At 44.2% G+C, this 14,597-nt stretch overlaps 1 protein-coding gene across 2 annotated transcripts; it reads right to left on the reverse strand.

Annotated features, from left to right (window-relative positions):
• Positions 1 to 792: 792 nt before the first annotated feature.
• On the reverse strand, positions 793 to 14,591 carry KARS1 (lysyl-tRNA synthetase 1). Of its 2 annotated transcripts, XM_065925053.1 has the most exons (15): positions 14,443 to 14,554; positions 12,836 to 13,022; positions 10,884 to 11,034; positions 9,699 to 9,864; positions 7,287 to 7,380; positions 6,785 to 6,971; positions 6,573 to 6,698; positions 5,295 to 5,414; positions 4,123 to 4,285; positions 3,840 to 4,013; positions 3,595 to 3,680; positions 3,171 to 3,256; positions 2,437 to 2,563; positions 1,630 to 1,773; positions 793 to 1,072 (listed from the first exon to the last, which is right to left on the reverse strand). In XM_065925053.1, exons 2-15 carry the CDS (start codon positions 12,979 to 12,981, stop codon positions 974 to 976), a joined length of 1,869 nt encoding a protein of 622 aa, XP_065781125.1. In that variant the 5' UTR covers positions 12,982 to 13,022; positions 14,443 to 14,554; the 3' UTR covers positions 793 to 973. The 2 variants fall into 2 exon arrangements, with proteins under 2 accessions (XP_065781125.1, XP_065781128.1); XM_065925056.1 differs by lacking the exon at positions 12,836 to 13,022 and having other exon boundaries at positions 14,443 to 14,591.
• Between the last annotated feature and the right edge of the window lie 6 nt (positions 14,592 to 14,597).

Consider the following 14,597-nt stretch of genomic DNA (forward strand, 5'->3'; position numbering starts at 1 on the left):
TGGATTCCTGTGCTAATCTTGGACTTTTTTTACATTTTTCTGCCCAGCTTGTTATTTTTCACTGAATTGAAAATATGAACACACCAGATTCACTATTCAACATCCTACTCACTCTTTTCACCCAACATCTAACAAACATGTTTAATATGTCCAAAACCACACTCAGCCTTCCTTCTCAAACCTGCCCTTCAAATTTTTTCCATCTCAAGTCAATGACAACTCTGCTTTCCAGGTAGTTAGGCCTAAAACCTTGAAATTATCTGATTCCTATTCTCACAGCTCACTTTGCCAACAGATTCTGACCTCAGGAACACAAGCAAACTCCAGTGACTCATAACCATCACCGTCTTTTTACACCATCCAAAACTAAGCCATCATGTCTCCTCAGCCTGCAAATGCAAAGTTAACACTCTGTCACTCTTGCCATCCACATACTAACTAGAACAGTCTTTAAAAAACACTGCTCATAACTGTCCAATGGCTTCTCATCTTGCCATGATAAAACACATACTTCTCTGCATGGCTTACAGGTGCCTGCATGGTTTGGCCCCTCACTGAGCTTTACTTGCTCCTTACTGGTCATACCAGACCCCTCTGGAGTTCCTAAAAAATGCAGCCCTCTGATCTGGACTATGCTTTTCCACTCAGATCTCTGTTTCTAGATCTCTACTTCGATGTCACCTAGAGAAATTTGTTGAATGAGTAAAGTGGTATAATCCCAAACATTCATTAGGTCAGTAGTCTGGGAAATAAGATGACATTTCAAAAGTAAAAAGAGCGATGAGACAAGAGTAGAGACAAATGGTTTATTTGGTAACAAGGAGTAAAAAGGAATTCTTGATTCCTCTTCTTGCTTTTGGTGGCTGAAGTGAAATGTGATAGTCAAACAGACAGCAATACACACAGGAATTCCCTCACAGTCCCTGGTTACAGAAATGCAATCAGCTGTCACGTGACTCATCATTACTGTTTTCTAGACAGAAGTGCCGGGTGCTGTGCTTTCCGGGCCATCCGTGGTGGCTACATTCTCCTTCTTGTCTTCAGGTTTCATGGCAGGAAACAGAAGCACTTCCTACAGAACAGATTCTGAAGCTAAGAAGCACTTTTCACTGCCCATCCACCCACTCCTTTCCCCCTCCTGGTTACTGTTATCACCAAAACCCGGAGATCTGTGTTGTTTCATTTCAATTTAGTCCGTCTTAGTTACAAACAATGGAAAAGAAGAAATGCACAACTAAAGGACCTCGCATGCTGCAACTAAGACCCAGAGCCAAGTAAATAAATATTAAAATGCATAGCACTGCCTAGATCACGATATCAAAAGAAAGAATAAACAGAGAGGTTCTCTCCAAATGATTTCATCTGTAAATATGGGGATAACAATAGTTTCTACAGGTCACAGGTTGACTTAAGTTAAATGAGGTAATGCATGTAGATGGCTCAGTATGTTCCTTGGATCCTTAAGAAATGCAAACAATTGGTATTTTTTCTGCCTTGGGTAGAAACCCCCAAATTCTGTGCAATCAGATGCCCTGACTGTGCTCTTGTGAAGTCACAGGTAACCTCTCCACCTGCCCCTCCTCCCAGCCCAGCGCCCTTTCCTGGTGCTCCTTCAGGGCTGCCGCGTACCTTGATGTTATTGGAGTCTGTGAGAAACATCGCGACGCGGTCGATGCCCATGCCCCAGCCGCCCGTGGGGGGCAGCCCATACTCCAGGGCGGTGCAGAAGGTTTCATCTATGAACATGGCCTCGTCGTCACCAGCGGCCTTGGCCTAGAGGACAGAACCACACACACAGTGACACTCTTCCAGGCTGCGCGCTCTGGCGTCTTGAGTGAGCATGTGAAAACCGTCAGAGGCATTTCCATCCCAGCACTGCTCTGGACACCTAGCACTTGCTGGAAACTGGCTTCCCAGGAACTCCAGCATGGAGCCATTTCTTTTGAAGACCTGAAGGTCAGGACTTATGAACCCTACTCCAGAACATATGCGAGCTTCTCTGTCAAGTGGAAATCCCTCCACTGTCTGGGGCTCTGCGAGTCCAGTGCAGTTGATTTTCAGAGACTGATGATTCCCACAGTGTCCCTCCCACTTCCTGAACCACCCATCACTGGCAGCGCTCGTGCGGGCGGCCCGTGGCTGCTTTCTCTTCCCATCCCCAGGCCACCTCAATAAACATACCATCTAAGAAAAGGTAACGTCCTCATCAACACAAGTGTCACACGCCCCTCACAGATAGCACACCTGAGCTCCATTTATATAGAAATTCTAGGGCCAAAACTGGTCAAGTTCTCCATCTTGAAATGTGACTTCCTCCTGTGAGGCCTGTGGCTCTCAGCCTTCATTTCTGTTCCGGTCAGCAGGAGTTGCAGGCCAGACACAGACCAGGGTGAAGGCAGATGTCTTCTAGTGAGCAGGCTCACGCTCCTTCCTTACCTTGGCCTGTTCTTCAAAGAGCTCCCGCTGTCGCACAGGGTCATTCAGCTCAGTGTAGGCATTGCATATTTCCTTCTTCATGACAAACAGCTCAAAGCGCTCAGTCAGACCCTTTTTAGAGCGGTGCCTGGGGAGGAGACCACCGGGGAGGGTGAATAAACAGAACATGTGGTACAAGCACAAGAACTCCTGAAACCTGGTTGACTCAAAACTGACTGACTGACTGACTGACTGTGACCCGAAGCCTGTATGCATCCTCAGCACTGAATCATTTGCTACAATACCGAGGACGGTCAGAGACAAGGAAGCCTGAATCATCTTACAACAGACCTATGCAGGAGACTGGGACCCCGAACCAAACCCGCCGTATTCATGCCCTGCCACACTGACTCCGGGCTGCCTGGCTGACTTGCTCTGGCTGGTGGGACATCGGCGGAGGCTTGGTCTGTGTGTGCACACCAGGATTTATTCTTTCAGAATGATTCCACTTGGAGCCCTGGCTCCACTGCCAGAGAAGAGGCTCTGGAGTAGGAGAACCCCCGCGGGGGGATGCAAGGCACGCTGACCGAGTTCCCAGGTGAAAAAAGTCACTTGAGTTACCCTCACCAACACCACATAGGGCAGAAAGACAAACCTGTGAGCCCACACAGCCTTGAGAATAAACTGCTTTATGTCGCTAAGTTCTGAGGTTATCATGCAGCAACAGGTAACTGAGACACCACACTCTGTCTTACCATTTGGCCAGAGGGCTCATTATCTGTGGGTGATCACAGATGAAGGTAGGATTGATGCACGCCACCTCCAGGAACTCCCCAACAAGCTGAAGGAGAAAGCAGAGCACAGCTAGAGCCCTTCTAAATGCCATTTTGATTGGCTCAGTCCTGGTGGCAGAGGACTCCACTCCTATCCACACCTGATGCTACAGAAGTTTATCTTAAACTGCTGAAAGGTTGCTAAGGATTAACTAAGGTAACAAATGTTACTATTTGGCAGAGAGCTTAGTAAGCAGGAATTTAAAACTTGTTCTCTCATTTCTCTCTTTAGAGCTTTCCTGTGAAGCTGGGGAAGTTAATGCTCTACGGCGGAGCTCCCCTTCACAGGGAGCAGGGGGCATTACCAGTGGGTGCGGGCATCTACGACCAGTGCCCGGCCTCTCACCTTATCAAGGAGCCTGGCGGTGGTCCGGGGTGGAGGACACTCGACATCTCTTGCCACACAGATATCATCAAGGATTCTGCGAGTTTCTGTAATACAAACATACAAGTTGGGACAGAAGACATCACACCATCACAATACCACCCCAATATAAGAAGAATCGCATGGGGAACTATACTCCTGACATAATCTAATTCAGAGCTGAACAGGAAGGAAGGCCCTACAACTGGAGGACTGCCTCACTTTACCTTCAGTTTCGAAAAGGTTCGTTTCTGGCAGTTTCACGCCCAGGGCTTTCTCAAGCTCTTCTACCATGCTGATTTTCCGGAAGGGCGGGGTGAAGTCAATCTCATAGGCTTGGCCTTCTGGGCCATCTGGATGGTAGGTGACCTTGTAACTGCCTGTAATGTGTTTCACCATCCCTGGGAAAAAAATGTGTCATTTAAAGAGGAGTAACAGGAAGTCCCATTGAAGGCAGCACACCAGTCCTCCAGACACGTGGGAAAGACAAAGGGAGCAGGAGGGGGTCACCTGCAATCATCTTCTCTGTGATTTCCATGAGATCATGATAGTCGGCATAGGCCATGTAGAATTCACAGGTGGTGAACTCAGGATTGTGAGTCAAATCAATTCCTTCATTCCGGAACTGGCGTCCAATTTCATACACCCGGTCGAAGCCACCAACCACCAGCATCTAATAACACATGGCCATGGTCGTGGTCACAGCAGCTAATTTTGTCTGGCCGGGCAAAGTTTCTGTCTACAAGAGCTGTAACTTGGTTTTCACAGCTCAAGCCATGCTTTCAGGTCTCTACCCAAATGCTGAGTGCCCTACTCTCTTCAGATCTTTGTGGATAATTATAATTCACTCTGGCTGCCCAGGAACACTGAATACTCACTCTTCCATTGTCTGGGGTGTCCCCCATCTTGTGTGAGCTTCTACAAGAAGCCTCTTGGGGGTCAGGGTGCAGGCACATGACCCAAGCTCCCCAGTCAGACCCATCTGTGAGACTTTCACGTGCAAAGAGGATGCAGATACAGTACAGAATCTCCTCTGGTGAAGAGGGCCAGAGGTATCTGGCTTATAAAGGTAGTAACTGTAGAGGTCCTAATGGCAACAATGTGTGCACGCCATGCTTATGAGCTGTGGTGAGTTCCCAAATGGAAGATACTGGGTTCTTCATGAGGACAGCCCTTTGATATGATTCAGAACCATTCCTAATTGTGTGGTCTCCAAGCCAGATTCTCTGATCCTCCTGGAAACTGTGAGCGTCCTTGTGTATTTGGATACATTGTTCTTTTACTTAAACACTATAACAGTTTTTGTTGTTTGCAACTAATGACACAGTCTTTGATGTTTATTCTGGTGATTGGAGGGTATTTCCAACTTTCAAGCAGAAATTCAACTCATTCTTCAACAATGGAATAAAATCAGCTTTAATATAAGAATTATATTAAAAAGCATTATGGGAAACCAAGTAGGTTAGGAAGATGTGTCCATCTAGGAAAGACACTCCCTTTGCCCTAGAGAAGGCTCTACTGACCCTATAGATAAATTCCAGAAATGTAACACTCACAAACCTGACACTTAGAACACTTTTGTTCTACCCTCAAGGTTCCTCTTATTTCTGACTGCACCTGTCTAGTCAATGTCTTTCAGCCTTCTGCTTCTCTAAGGACACAGGGCATCTTTTATTGATTACCTTATGGTAGAGTTCCGGAGCAATTCTCATATATAAATTCATGTCCAGTTCATTGTGGTAGGTGATAAAAGGCTTGGCCACAGCTCCCCCTGGGATGATGTTCATCATGGGAGTTTCAATCTAAGAGAGGGAAAAACATTTAGTTCACACACAGAGCTCCTCTAGTTGAGGGGATCGCTCATGCTTTGACTGTGATAGTCTATTATATCCCAAGTAAAAGATAAGTTCAATAGTAATGTGCAGGTGTTTGACAAAAAAGTAGAGCTAGCTTGATTCTCTAGAATAGTGTCTCTTTCTATTAATACCAAAAACCATTAACACAGTATCATAAACTTTCACAAGCTGTCAGTGGGACTCTAAATGGGTATGCCCTGTCTTGAGTTCAATTTGCAGTATTTATTAAAAGTGTAACAGCTGATATCCTTTGACATAAATCCACCATACAGAAACACGCATACATGTGCACAAAGATGTTCACTAATGTATTATCAGAGACAATCAGAAACATTAAGCTATCAACAGAGGAAATAATACAAAGTATCAAAAAGGAACCCACACACACATATGGACATGCAAAGGGTCCTAGGATATGTTGGGGGTGGAAGAGGTCCATTGTAATATATACAATAAGACTTCATTTATGTTTTAAAACAAAGAGTAAAACCCTTCTAAAGCATTTACACAGGTACCCCATCTGCAACGTGCATTGGTATGCATAAAAATATACACAGTAAATGGCAAGGAAGGATACATATTCAAATGCACGTTTGGAGAGGGAAATTAGTTCGGAAAAAATGAAAGGGGACTTTCAGTTTTGCTTCTACTTACTTCTTTTTTTTTTTTTTTTTACTTACTTCTTTATTGTCTGAATTTGTTTTATGGTAACATGTACTCATGTTTCTCATACAATTAGAAAATATTGAAATTTTTTTGTTCTAAAATTCTTCCTAAACAACATCTTTCAGTTTAAAGAAGTTGAATAAAAATTAAGAAAAATACTTTTAATTCTACAGAAAGCAAAACGAGTTGGCAACATATTGAACATGGCATCATTAGCACGAGACTGGTCCTCTACTTATTATCTTAGCAGTCCTGTCCTACCTTCCAAATCAGGGCACTAAATAAGTAAGGTGGAACCAAGACAGTGGCAAGAAAGAGGACTTTTCATTGAGCATGAAGCATCCTGACACAGGATGTGCCTGTGGGGAAGGGAAGGGAAGGAAGAGCAAGAGGCAGGCACCGCAAAGCAGCTCATGTCGGGTAAGAACTCTCCATCACCTCTAGGAATCCCAATTCATCCAAGAAACTTCTTATATACGTGATGATCTTGGAGCGGATGATGAATTTCTGCCTCACAAAGTCATTCAGGATCAAGTCCAAATATCTCTGCCGATACCGTGTTTCCTAAATGAGGAGGAACAGAGAAGAAACACTGATGTGCTCCATTCAATGGTATGGTAAACCAGAGCCAGGAGGCCATAAGAATTCACCTTGTCTTTGAGGCCGAAGTGAAGATGAGGCAACATGTGCAGGCAAGGAGACAGCAGTGTGATTTCATAAGGGATGATGCTTAGCTCACCCTTCTTGGTTTTCCCAGGATTGCCCTGGACTCCAATTATGTCTCCCCGGCGCAGTTTGTTGTTAATACGAATAAATTCTTCCTCAGATTTGTAATTCCTGAATGAATGGAAAATTTAACTCAGTACACAATATCCCAAATTAAAACTGACCTCTGGTTTACCTTAGAACCCTTGCTAAACTGCTACTGTGAAGCTAAGAAGACTCCTAGATTCAAGGTCAAATGTTTGTCAAACAACCCAAGAACAGGTGTCAATCTCTAGGTGACCAGAGGGCCATTTTATTTTCCCAACCCTACACCATTCCCTTTAACTTTTATTTCCAACAAGTAAAGAAGATCACATGGACCTTTGTTCTCTGTCATGTTGCTCTGGGCCAAGCTAGAAAGGCCTGTAAATGAATATTTCTGTATACCTGGAATTGGCCATGACTTGCAACTTGACCCCCTCTCCTCGAAGGTCATAGAAGATGAGCTTTCCTCCAGAAGCTCTTTTGGCATGGATCCTACCTAGAGAAAGAACAGCAAAAATACTGACAGAAACTATTTCATGATATCAGTGCCAAAAAAACTCCCCCTGCATTTTTTACATCCAGGCAGAACATAAACTAGAGCAATTTGATTGTAGCCTGAGGCCTAAGCCCTGCCCTTTTCTTCAGGACAAGGTTGGCTTCCCATTCAAACCAGTGAAAGATGTTTAGAAGATCTGATTTTTAAAGGTGCTCAATGGATTCCCCAAATGTCATTTTTGATCTTCCTAAAATGCAGCAGTGTCATTTTTGGATCTTCCTAAATCTCCACATAAAAACAGAAAGCACTAGACAGGGAAGGGCAAAAAGCCATGGATAAAATTTACAGCAAAATTACGTGGGAAGATATTCCAAGAATCCCCAAATACAAGCAGAGGGAAAAACCACCAAGGACCCCAAGACTTCGATACAGGAAAAAGCTATGGGAATCAATGGGGTCCCTGACAGGTCTGAGAACTGGAAGTCTTCCTAAAAACCACAGGTATCACTGCACAATGTGGCAGGGCTAAGTAAAGGACTGCAGCTCACTGCCTTTTGAGTGAGTATGGAGGACTGCACCAAGAAGGCCTAGGGGGCGTAACCCTTTAGTGGGGCCCCCAAGAACTCTCTAAGCTCAATGGCCAGGGATCTCTCCTAGGACAAGGCCCCACAAAACTGAACAAGACCAAGAAAACAGAGAGTCCAGCAAAAGCAGGGAAGAAGAGACTGCAAATCCCAGAAAGCAAGTTGCTGTTTTTCTGAACACTTCACGCACACAAAAAAACTGAAGAGAGACCTCAGAGAAACTAGAAAAGCTATCTGAACCAAGCTCCCTTCCCACTTTTTAAAAAATATGTATTTATTTGGCTCTGTCAGGTTTTAGCTGCTGCATGCAGGGTCTTTAGTTGCAACATGTGGGATCCAACCAGGGATTGAAACTGGGTCTCCTGTGTTGGGAGCAGAGTCTTAGTCACTAGATCACCAGGGAAGTCCCCTGAGCTTCCTTTTAATATTCAGGAAAAAAAAAACCCCTCACATTTAAAAGAAAAAAACAAAACATCACAGCAGAGCTCTCTTGCCTGCTCGTGTGTATCTCTTATAAGCATCTTATATTAATAAATCTATTTCTTGCCTATCAATAAAAAAAGAGGCAAGGTCAAACACCAATATTAAATTTAGAAGCAGAAGTAACAAGAATAACATCTCCACAGACAATGAAAGCACTTGAGAAAGACATGCTCAGGAAAAAGCAAAAAAGTCTATTTCACAACCTGAAAGACATTTGAATATGATACAAAATATGAAATACAAATCAGAGTTAGAAAAACAAACGAGATGGCATGAAAAAATTAGAAAATAAAGTAAAAAAACCATCTCAGAAATGAAGCTTAAATTAGAAGGAAATAAGAGTGAATAAGTACAACACGTAATGCCTTAAGACAATCTGGAAAGGAGGACAAAATTTAAAAATCAAAGTCTAAAAAAAGAGATAAAAAGAAATTTGAGAAAAAGTGACAAAAACGAATAATGAAAAAAAAAAGCAAAGATAAAACATATAGATAAAAGGAGTCCCAAAAGTAAACCTAAGCAAGAAATAGAATACAAAAAAAACTATATTCAAGAAAAATTTCCTATAAAGAGGTGACAATATATTACAGTGCACACTGTGTACCTGAGTATACTGACCCAGACTAACATCAAGACGTATTTTAGTAAAATCACTGGGCGTGAAGAAAACGAAATTTGGGGGGCATTTAAGTATTGGCAGGGGTTCTCTTTAGGTGGTGGGATTACGGGTAATTAAGCTTTTCTCTTTTTGCCTCTCTGAATGTTTCAACATTCCAAATTTTCTACAACTAGTAGTTTTATATAGAAATATTTTTTTTTGGTATAAATGTAAGACAAGATTTAATTATTTTTTGAATTAAGAAGAAGATCCTACACAAAATAAGAGTGCTCTAGAAATATAGCCTAGTGTATAGCAGTCTAGGGACACAAATCTGAGTTGTTAGGAGCTTATTAGGGCCATGGTTCCCACTGATGGAATAAAGTCTCATAAGGGACAATGAACAAGTAGTGGCACCAGGTCAGGGGTCCCCCACAAAGAATGCCCCTTCCTCTGCAGCCTCGCCACTGGAATGTGGCCTCATGACTTAGAGCTGCTCTACTTTCTATGAATAGACATATTGGCACCATCTCGAGGAATGCAGTCTCAGACACAAGCTCCTCGAGAGCAAGACCGCCCCAGGCCTTCCTCTGCGCAAGTGCAGAGGCCTGCCTGCTGTGGGAGCCCAGCAAACTGCCCGGGAGCCTTCCTACCTGCCACCTTTAAGGTGATGTCAGTCAGGTGGTCCCCAGGCTGCAAGTGACTGTACTCTTGGATGAAGTGAGTGAGCGAGATGTCCACGTGGAACTTGTGTGGGTATGGATCTTCCCCATTGACCTTCAGCTGGTGGACTGCTTGGCTTCGGATTTTGAAGTATTGCTGTTAAAAAAACAAAAGAGCTTCTGAGAAGTTGAGCCCAGTCAGACCAGGGGCCAGTCTAGCGGAGTTCAGTATCCTACCTCAGAGGGGCCCCAATACAGTGAGGTTTCTTTAACCAAGCTCTCCCCAGCCTTGGAATCAAGCATTGGCTATGGAGTGAGATTTGCACTTGAATATGCAGGGTGGCCAGATATATAGCTGGGAATAAAGACTAGAATCCCAAAATGCAAGATGTGACAAAAAGAAAAATCACATTTCTGTCTAAATAAGTTTCTTTTTTTCGGGGGGTGGGGGGGCGGCGGGGCGGTCCCCAGAAGTGGAAGCTCAGAGACCTAACCACTGGATCGCCAGGGATTCACTAAAACAGTAAGTTTAACTGGTGTAGGTGGAGCTGGTTACCACTTCTGGAGGCACATCTGCCTGTGAGTCACTTCTCCTCCTCCTTTCCTATCCCTGGTCACACACCAGATTTTTCCCCAAGGCATGCCCATGGGCCTGGAGGTATGAAAAAACAATTTTTTCATATCAGAAAAAATATTTTCTGATTCAACTACTCAAGGTTGTAGTGTGAAAGCAGGCTTAAGACATGTAAACAAGTGGGCATGGCTGTGTTTCACCACAATTTTACTTATAGAACTAGGGAGGAGAGGGGTGGTGGTGGCTTTGGCCTGTGAGCCACAGTTTGCCAATCTCTCAGCTACAATAAATCCCCCAGGCCACCTGTAAGGAGAGATTTTTTCCAGGGTTGCTATAAGGTCCAGCTAACTCCAAGGAGTATCAGCCACTTGGAAGTACTGGGTTCTCTCGAATGTTAAGCAAGAAAAGACAAGAAAGATGAGCAGGGCCTGTGCTTTTAACTAGATGGAGTGGTGGGTACCCCTCATCAGTCCCAGTGCCTGTCCCAGCCCCTGTTTATCCCCCCTACTGGTCCCTCCTACTGTTTCTTCCTGGGGAATCTGCCCTAAGTCTCATCAGAAGCTGCCCTGAGCTCAGGGAGGGCAGTGGTCCCAAGAACTCACATTTGGGTCCAAGCTCTCCTCCTCCGCAGCCACGCCATCGTCAGCACTGTGATTGGTGGCGGCCTGACTCAGCTGTTTCTCACTGAGCTCCTTCTGCTTGGCCTCCTTCTCCGCTATTTTCTTCTCAGCTTTCAGGCGTCTCTTTAGCTCACTGTCAGGAAGATGAAAGTGTTCAATGTAACAGGTGTCTGAAGAGTCCCCTACGTTCTGCCCCGTCACCAATTACCAAAAATATCAACTGCCTGGGGAAACACACTTGTCCAGTTCCACACCCCCACGGTTCTCTCTTAGTTACTAAACTCTATACATGAGGTAGACAGAGGAAAAAATAAACTTAGAATAAAGATGTGAAAGATCTTTCTCAGTCTTTATTTCCCAGTCGGAGGTCTTTGGCATTAGGTCCCGTCTAAAATCAAGATACACAAGGACAAAGAAAACCCTACATATTAGTTTATAGTTAGGATAGGAAAAAATGTTTTACAGAAAATCAGCAAGATTTTCTCAGGCTAATTAGGCTTGGGATCTCCTTGAGGCCAGGGACTGAGTTGTTTAGCATCCTTTGGAGAACATGAAGTTCTGAGAGCATCAGATTTGATGTGTGATAAGGCAAAAGCCCTAGCTTTGTCATCTCTCTCCCCTCCCACAAGGAGTGGATTAGTTTGGGGTGGGGTGAGGAAGTCCAGGGAGACACTCCTCTGACAATTGCTCCCCCAGCATTGACCAATGCATTGACAGTGACCCTCAGCATTGGCCTCACTTTCCCCAGAGGAGCTGGACTTTCGACAACAAATTGGGTAGATAGTGTACAAAACAGCATGCTGTAGGGGATAATAAACCACCTTTGGAGCCAGACTGTCTAGGACTAAAACCTGACTTGGTGTGCTTGAGCAAGTTACTCAATTACTCAAGTTACTCCTTTCAAATAATAGACACCTTCTTCCCTAAATGTTGCGAGGATTGAAATACACACCAAGAGAGGACTCCCATCCTTAGCATCTAACTGCATTCTTTAATTAAGCATGCAAATGTGAACTATTCTAGGTATTCCCCCACTATCTTAACTCTTCACACCCTGACTCAAGGACAGAAATTTTATAGATGTGGATTAAATTTCTGGTCAAATCTCTCACTATCCAAACTGTTTTAATACTTGTTACCTGAGACTGAGAAACCAAACAGATTTGGGCAGAGAGGGATACCCTCATTGTTCTTCCAAACCATGAATGTTAAATGAATATCCTATAGTAATGAATCATGGCAAATGATCCCTAGTCATGCTTGCTACTGTTTGGTTTCAGGGCACATTCTTAATTATATATGAGTTTAGAATAAATCAATTTAAAAAATGGAGACTTGAAATGACCATCTTTTAAGCAAGAAAACTGACTCTGAAGGGCCCAAAGTTAAGTGTCTCTGGGTATAATCTGTTTTGTATCAGTTGTGAAGTTGCCCCTCCAGAACAATGTGCTAGATTTATTGCTCTGTCATTCAGTCAGGAGCATCTAAGCCTATTTGGTTCTTCCTAGCATTAACATAAGCCTGTTTACCATTCAACTAGTTTTTGCCATTTAAATCACATCAGTAAAAAGGATTATCCAAAAAGGTTCTAGGAATAAGAACTAAGACTAGAAACCAAATTAATCTCAGAAGCAAAGAAATTCCAGAAAGATAGGGAAGGGAAAATAATCTGTATTACAAATTCTTTATTCATACAAGGGTTTCGTTCTCAGCACTGTTCTAGCATAAGACCTAAACGTCATCTCAAGAATTTATGGAGTGAGAATTTGAATTTATTAAAGAGAAACTGAGAAAGGACTATTGGTTTGGGTAGTAGGTAGCAGGGTTGTTTACTTGGCAACAAGTCCAAAACTCAGCCAGAGGCTTTACTGATAAGAAACTAACTAAGAAGGACTTTTGCTCCCAGAGCAATAAAGAAGGTAAAGAGCACCAACCTTCTTTTATCAGAAAGTGGCTTGTCCTTGTGAATCGTTGTGAAAGGAGCAAGTTGACACAGGCGCAGCTCCCTCTGCCCCCACTGTGCCCAGGAGGTTTGGCGCAGGGACCCCCTAACAAGCCTTACAGCGGCTTGCATCAACATGGCAGAATACCCTGGAACCACCTAAGAATGATTACCACCACCTAACAGGAAACAGAGATGTGGTGTCAGATGGGACATGCAGTACAATATACCCCCAGTCAGCACTCCTACTGTTATGGGTTGGGTTGGGGGAGAAGGGGAGGTTACACAACCTGTTAGTGTCCCATTTTATGCAAGACCCTCTCCACTGACAGCAGCCCTCTAATACTCACTGTCCTACACAAGTAACTGACAATGTTCTCAGTCCTGGCTATGGTGAGATGGTGCTTATCTGGGTTCACAAGTCAATAAGTCAATCAATGATTTACAGGTAGAAATGATCACAACATTATAGAAAACAGGAGACAGGACGTGAGGCAGTGTTTCTCAAGTTCCTGACATGCAGTTTCTCTCCTAGCCACAAAGATGGCAATGTGAAGCATACAAAACGTCATCATCAACTGCGAACTCTAGACGAAGCTAAAAAGAAGACGCAAAAGCACCTGAGTCAAAGACAAGAGTTGTCTGGAGGTCTAGGAATGAGAAGGAAAGCAGAATTTCAGGAAGAGTCTTGGACTACATTAAGTTTGTAACACTGGAAGGCAACACAATGACAGAGATCGTGTTCTTCATTGCCTTAAAATGAATGAGGCCTTAACTGAGTCACCTGGCAGGCAGCCTGCTTTTAAACTTGGAGACAATAACTGGCATACAGTGGTGCTCACTAAAGATTCTGACAAAGTAAGTTCCAAGAATAATTAAGACACAGAAAAAGGTACTATATTTATGTACTATCTTTGGGAGTATGAGCAATTAGTCACTCTTATCACTGTCGAGGTTCTATGAAGGACTCCGGTTGAGGAATGCAGTGTTAAGAGAGTGCAAGGGACGATCGGTGAAAGAGCGGCCAATCTTAATTCATTTATATTTACCTTTATACTCCAAGGATTTGGGGTGACTAACAAAGATACTTCCAGCAGTGCTAAGTGCAGCTTGCTGTACTCGGCTAAATAAGACAGTCCACACTGCTGGAGATCCTCTGACCAACCCATAAAGATAGTTGCACGACAGTTTTAGAGTGATCCCTTTAATACAAAAGGTTCAGAATGGCCTTGGTGAGGCCAAGGAAAATCTGAAGGTCCTTCTGAAGAGCTGGGTATTTATCATTTCTCCAACTTATTTACCGGGGCGTGGCACAGTAACTCATTTCTCCTCGAAAAGAGTAAATTTCGCTTTTCTCCGTCGCCGCCCAGTTCTCCGCATTCTCTTAACTCTAGGAGCACAACAGGGAGAAAGGACCCAACCAGCGCGGCCCTCGGGCAGCTTGGGGGATGTAGTTTCGCGGCGTAGCACCTGCGTCCCAACGTGTTCATAACCACGAGAACCGGCACCAAGGCCCCAGGCACAGCCGTCCCGGCCGGAGCCTCGAGGCGCTTCCTAGTCCAGACTCTCCGATCGCATAACGACCACAACGACACTTACTTTTTGCTCAGTTTCGGCTCGCCGCAGTCCACTTTAACTTCAGCGCCTTGCACGTCAGCCATCTTCCCCGAGGGCCGGACCTAAAGAGGACGGGGGTGTCGCGCGGCGACTTCCAGGTCAAGGTCATAAGCCCCGCCTCTTCCGGGGAAAGGGGG

Source organism: Muntiacus reevesi, chromosome 2, assembly GCF_963930625.1.
Source record: "Muntiacus reevesi chromosome 2, mMunRee1.1, whole genome shotgun sequence".
NCBI lineage: Eukaryota > Metazoa > Chordata > Mammalia > Artiodactyla > Cervidae > Muntiacus > Muntiacus reevesi.

Coding starts and splice junctions, on each gene's coding strand:
- KARS1 (XM_065925053.1), bottom strand. CDS start 12,981: ATGTTGATGCAAGCCGCTGTAAGGCTTGTTAGGGGGTCCCTGCGCCAA. Junction 4,014..4,122: donor CACAGAGAAGATGATTGCAG/GTGACCCCCTCC, acceptor TTTTTTTCCCAG/GGATGGTGAAACACATTACA. Junction 1,774..2,436: donor TCTTTGAAGAACAGGCCAAG/GTAAGGAAGGAG, acceptor TCTGTCCTCTAG/GCCAAGGCCGCTGGTGACGA.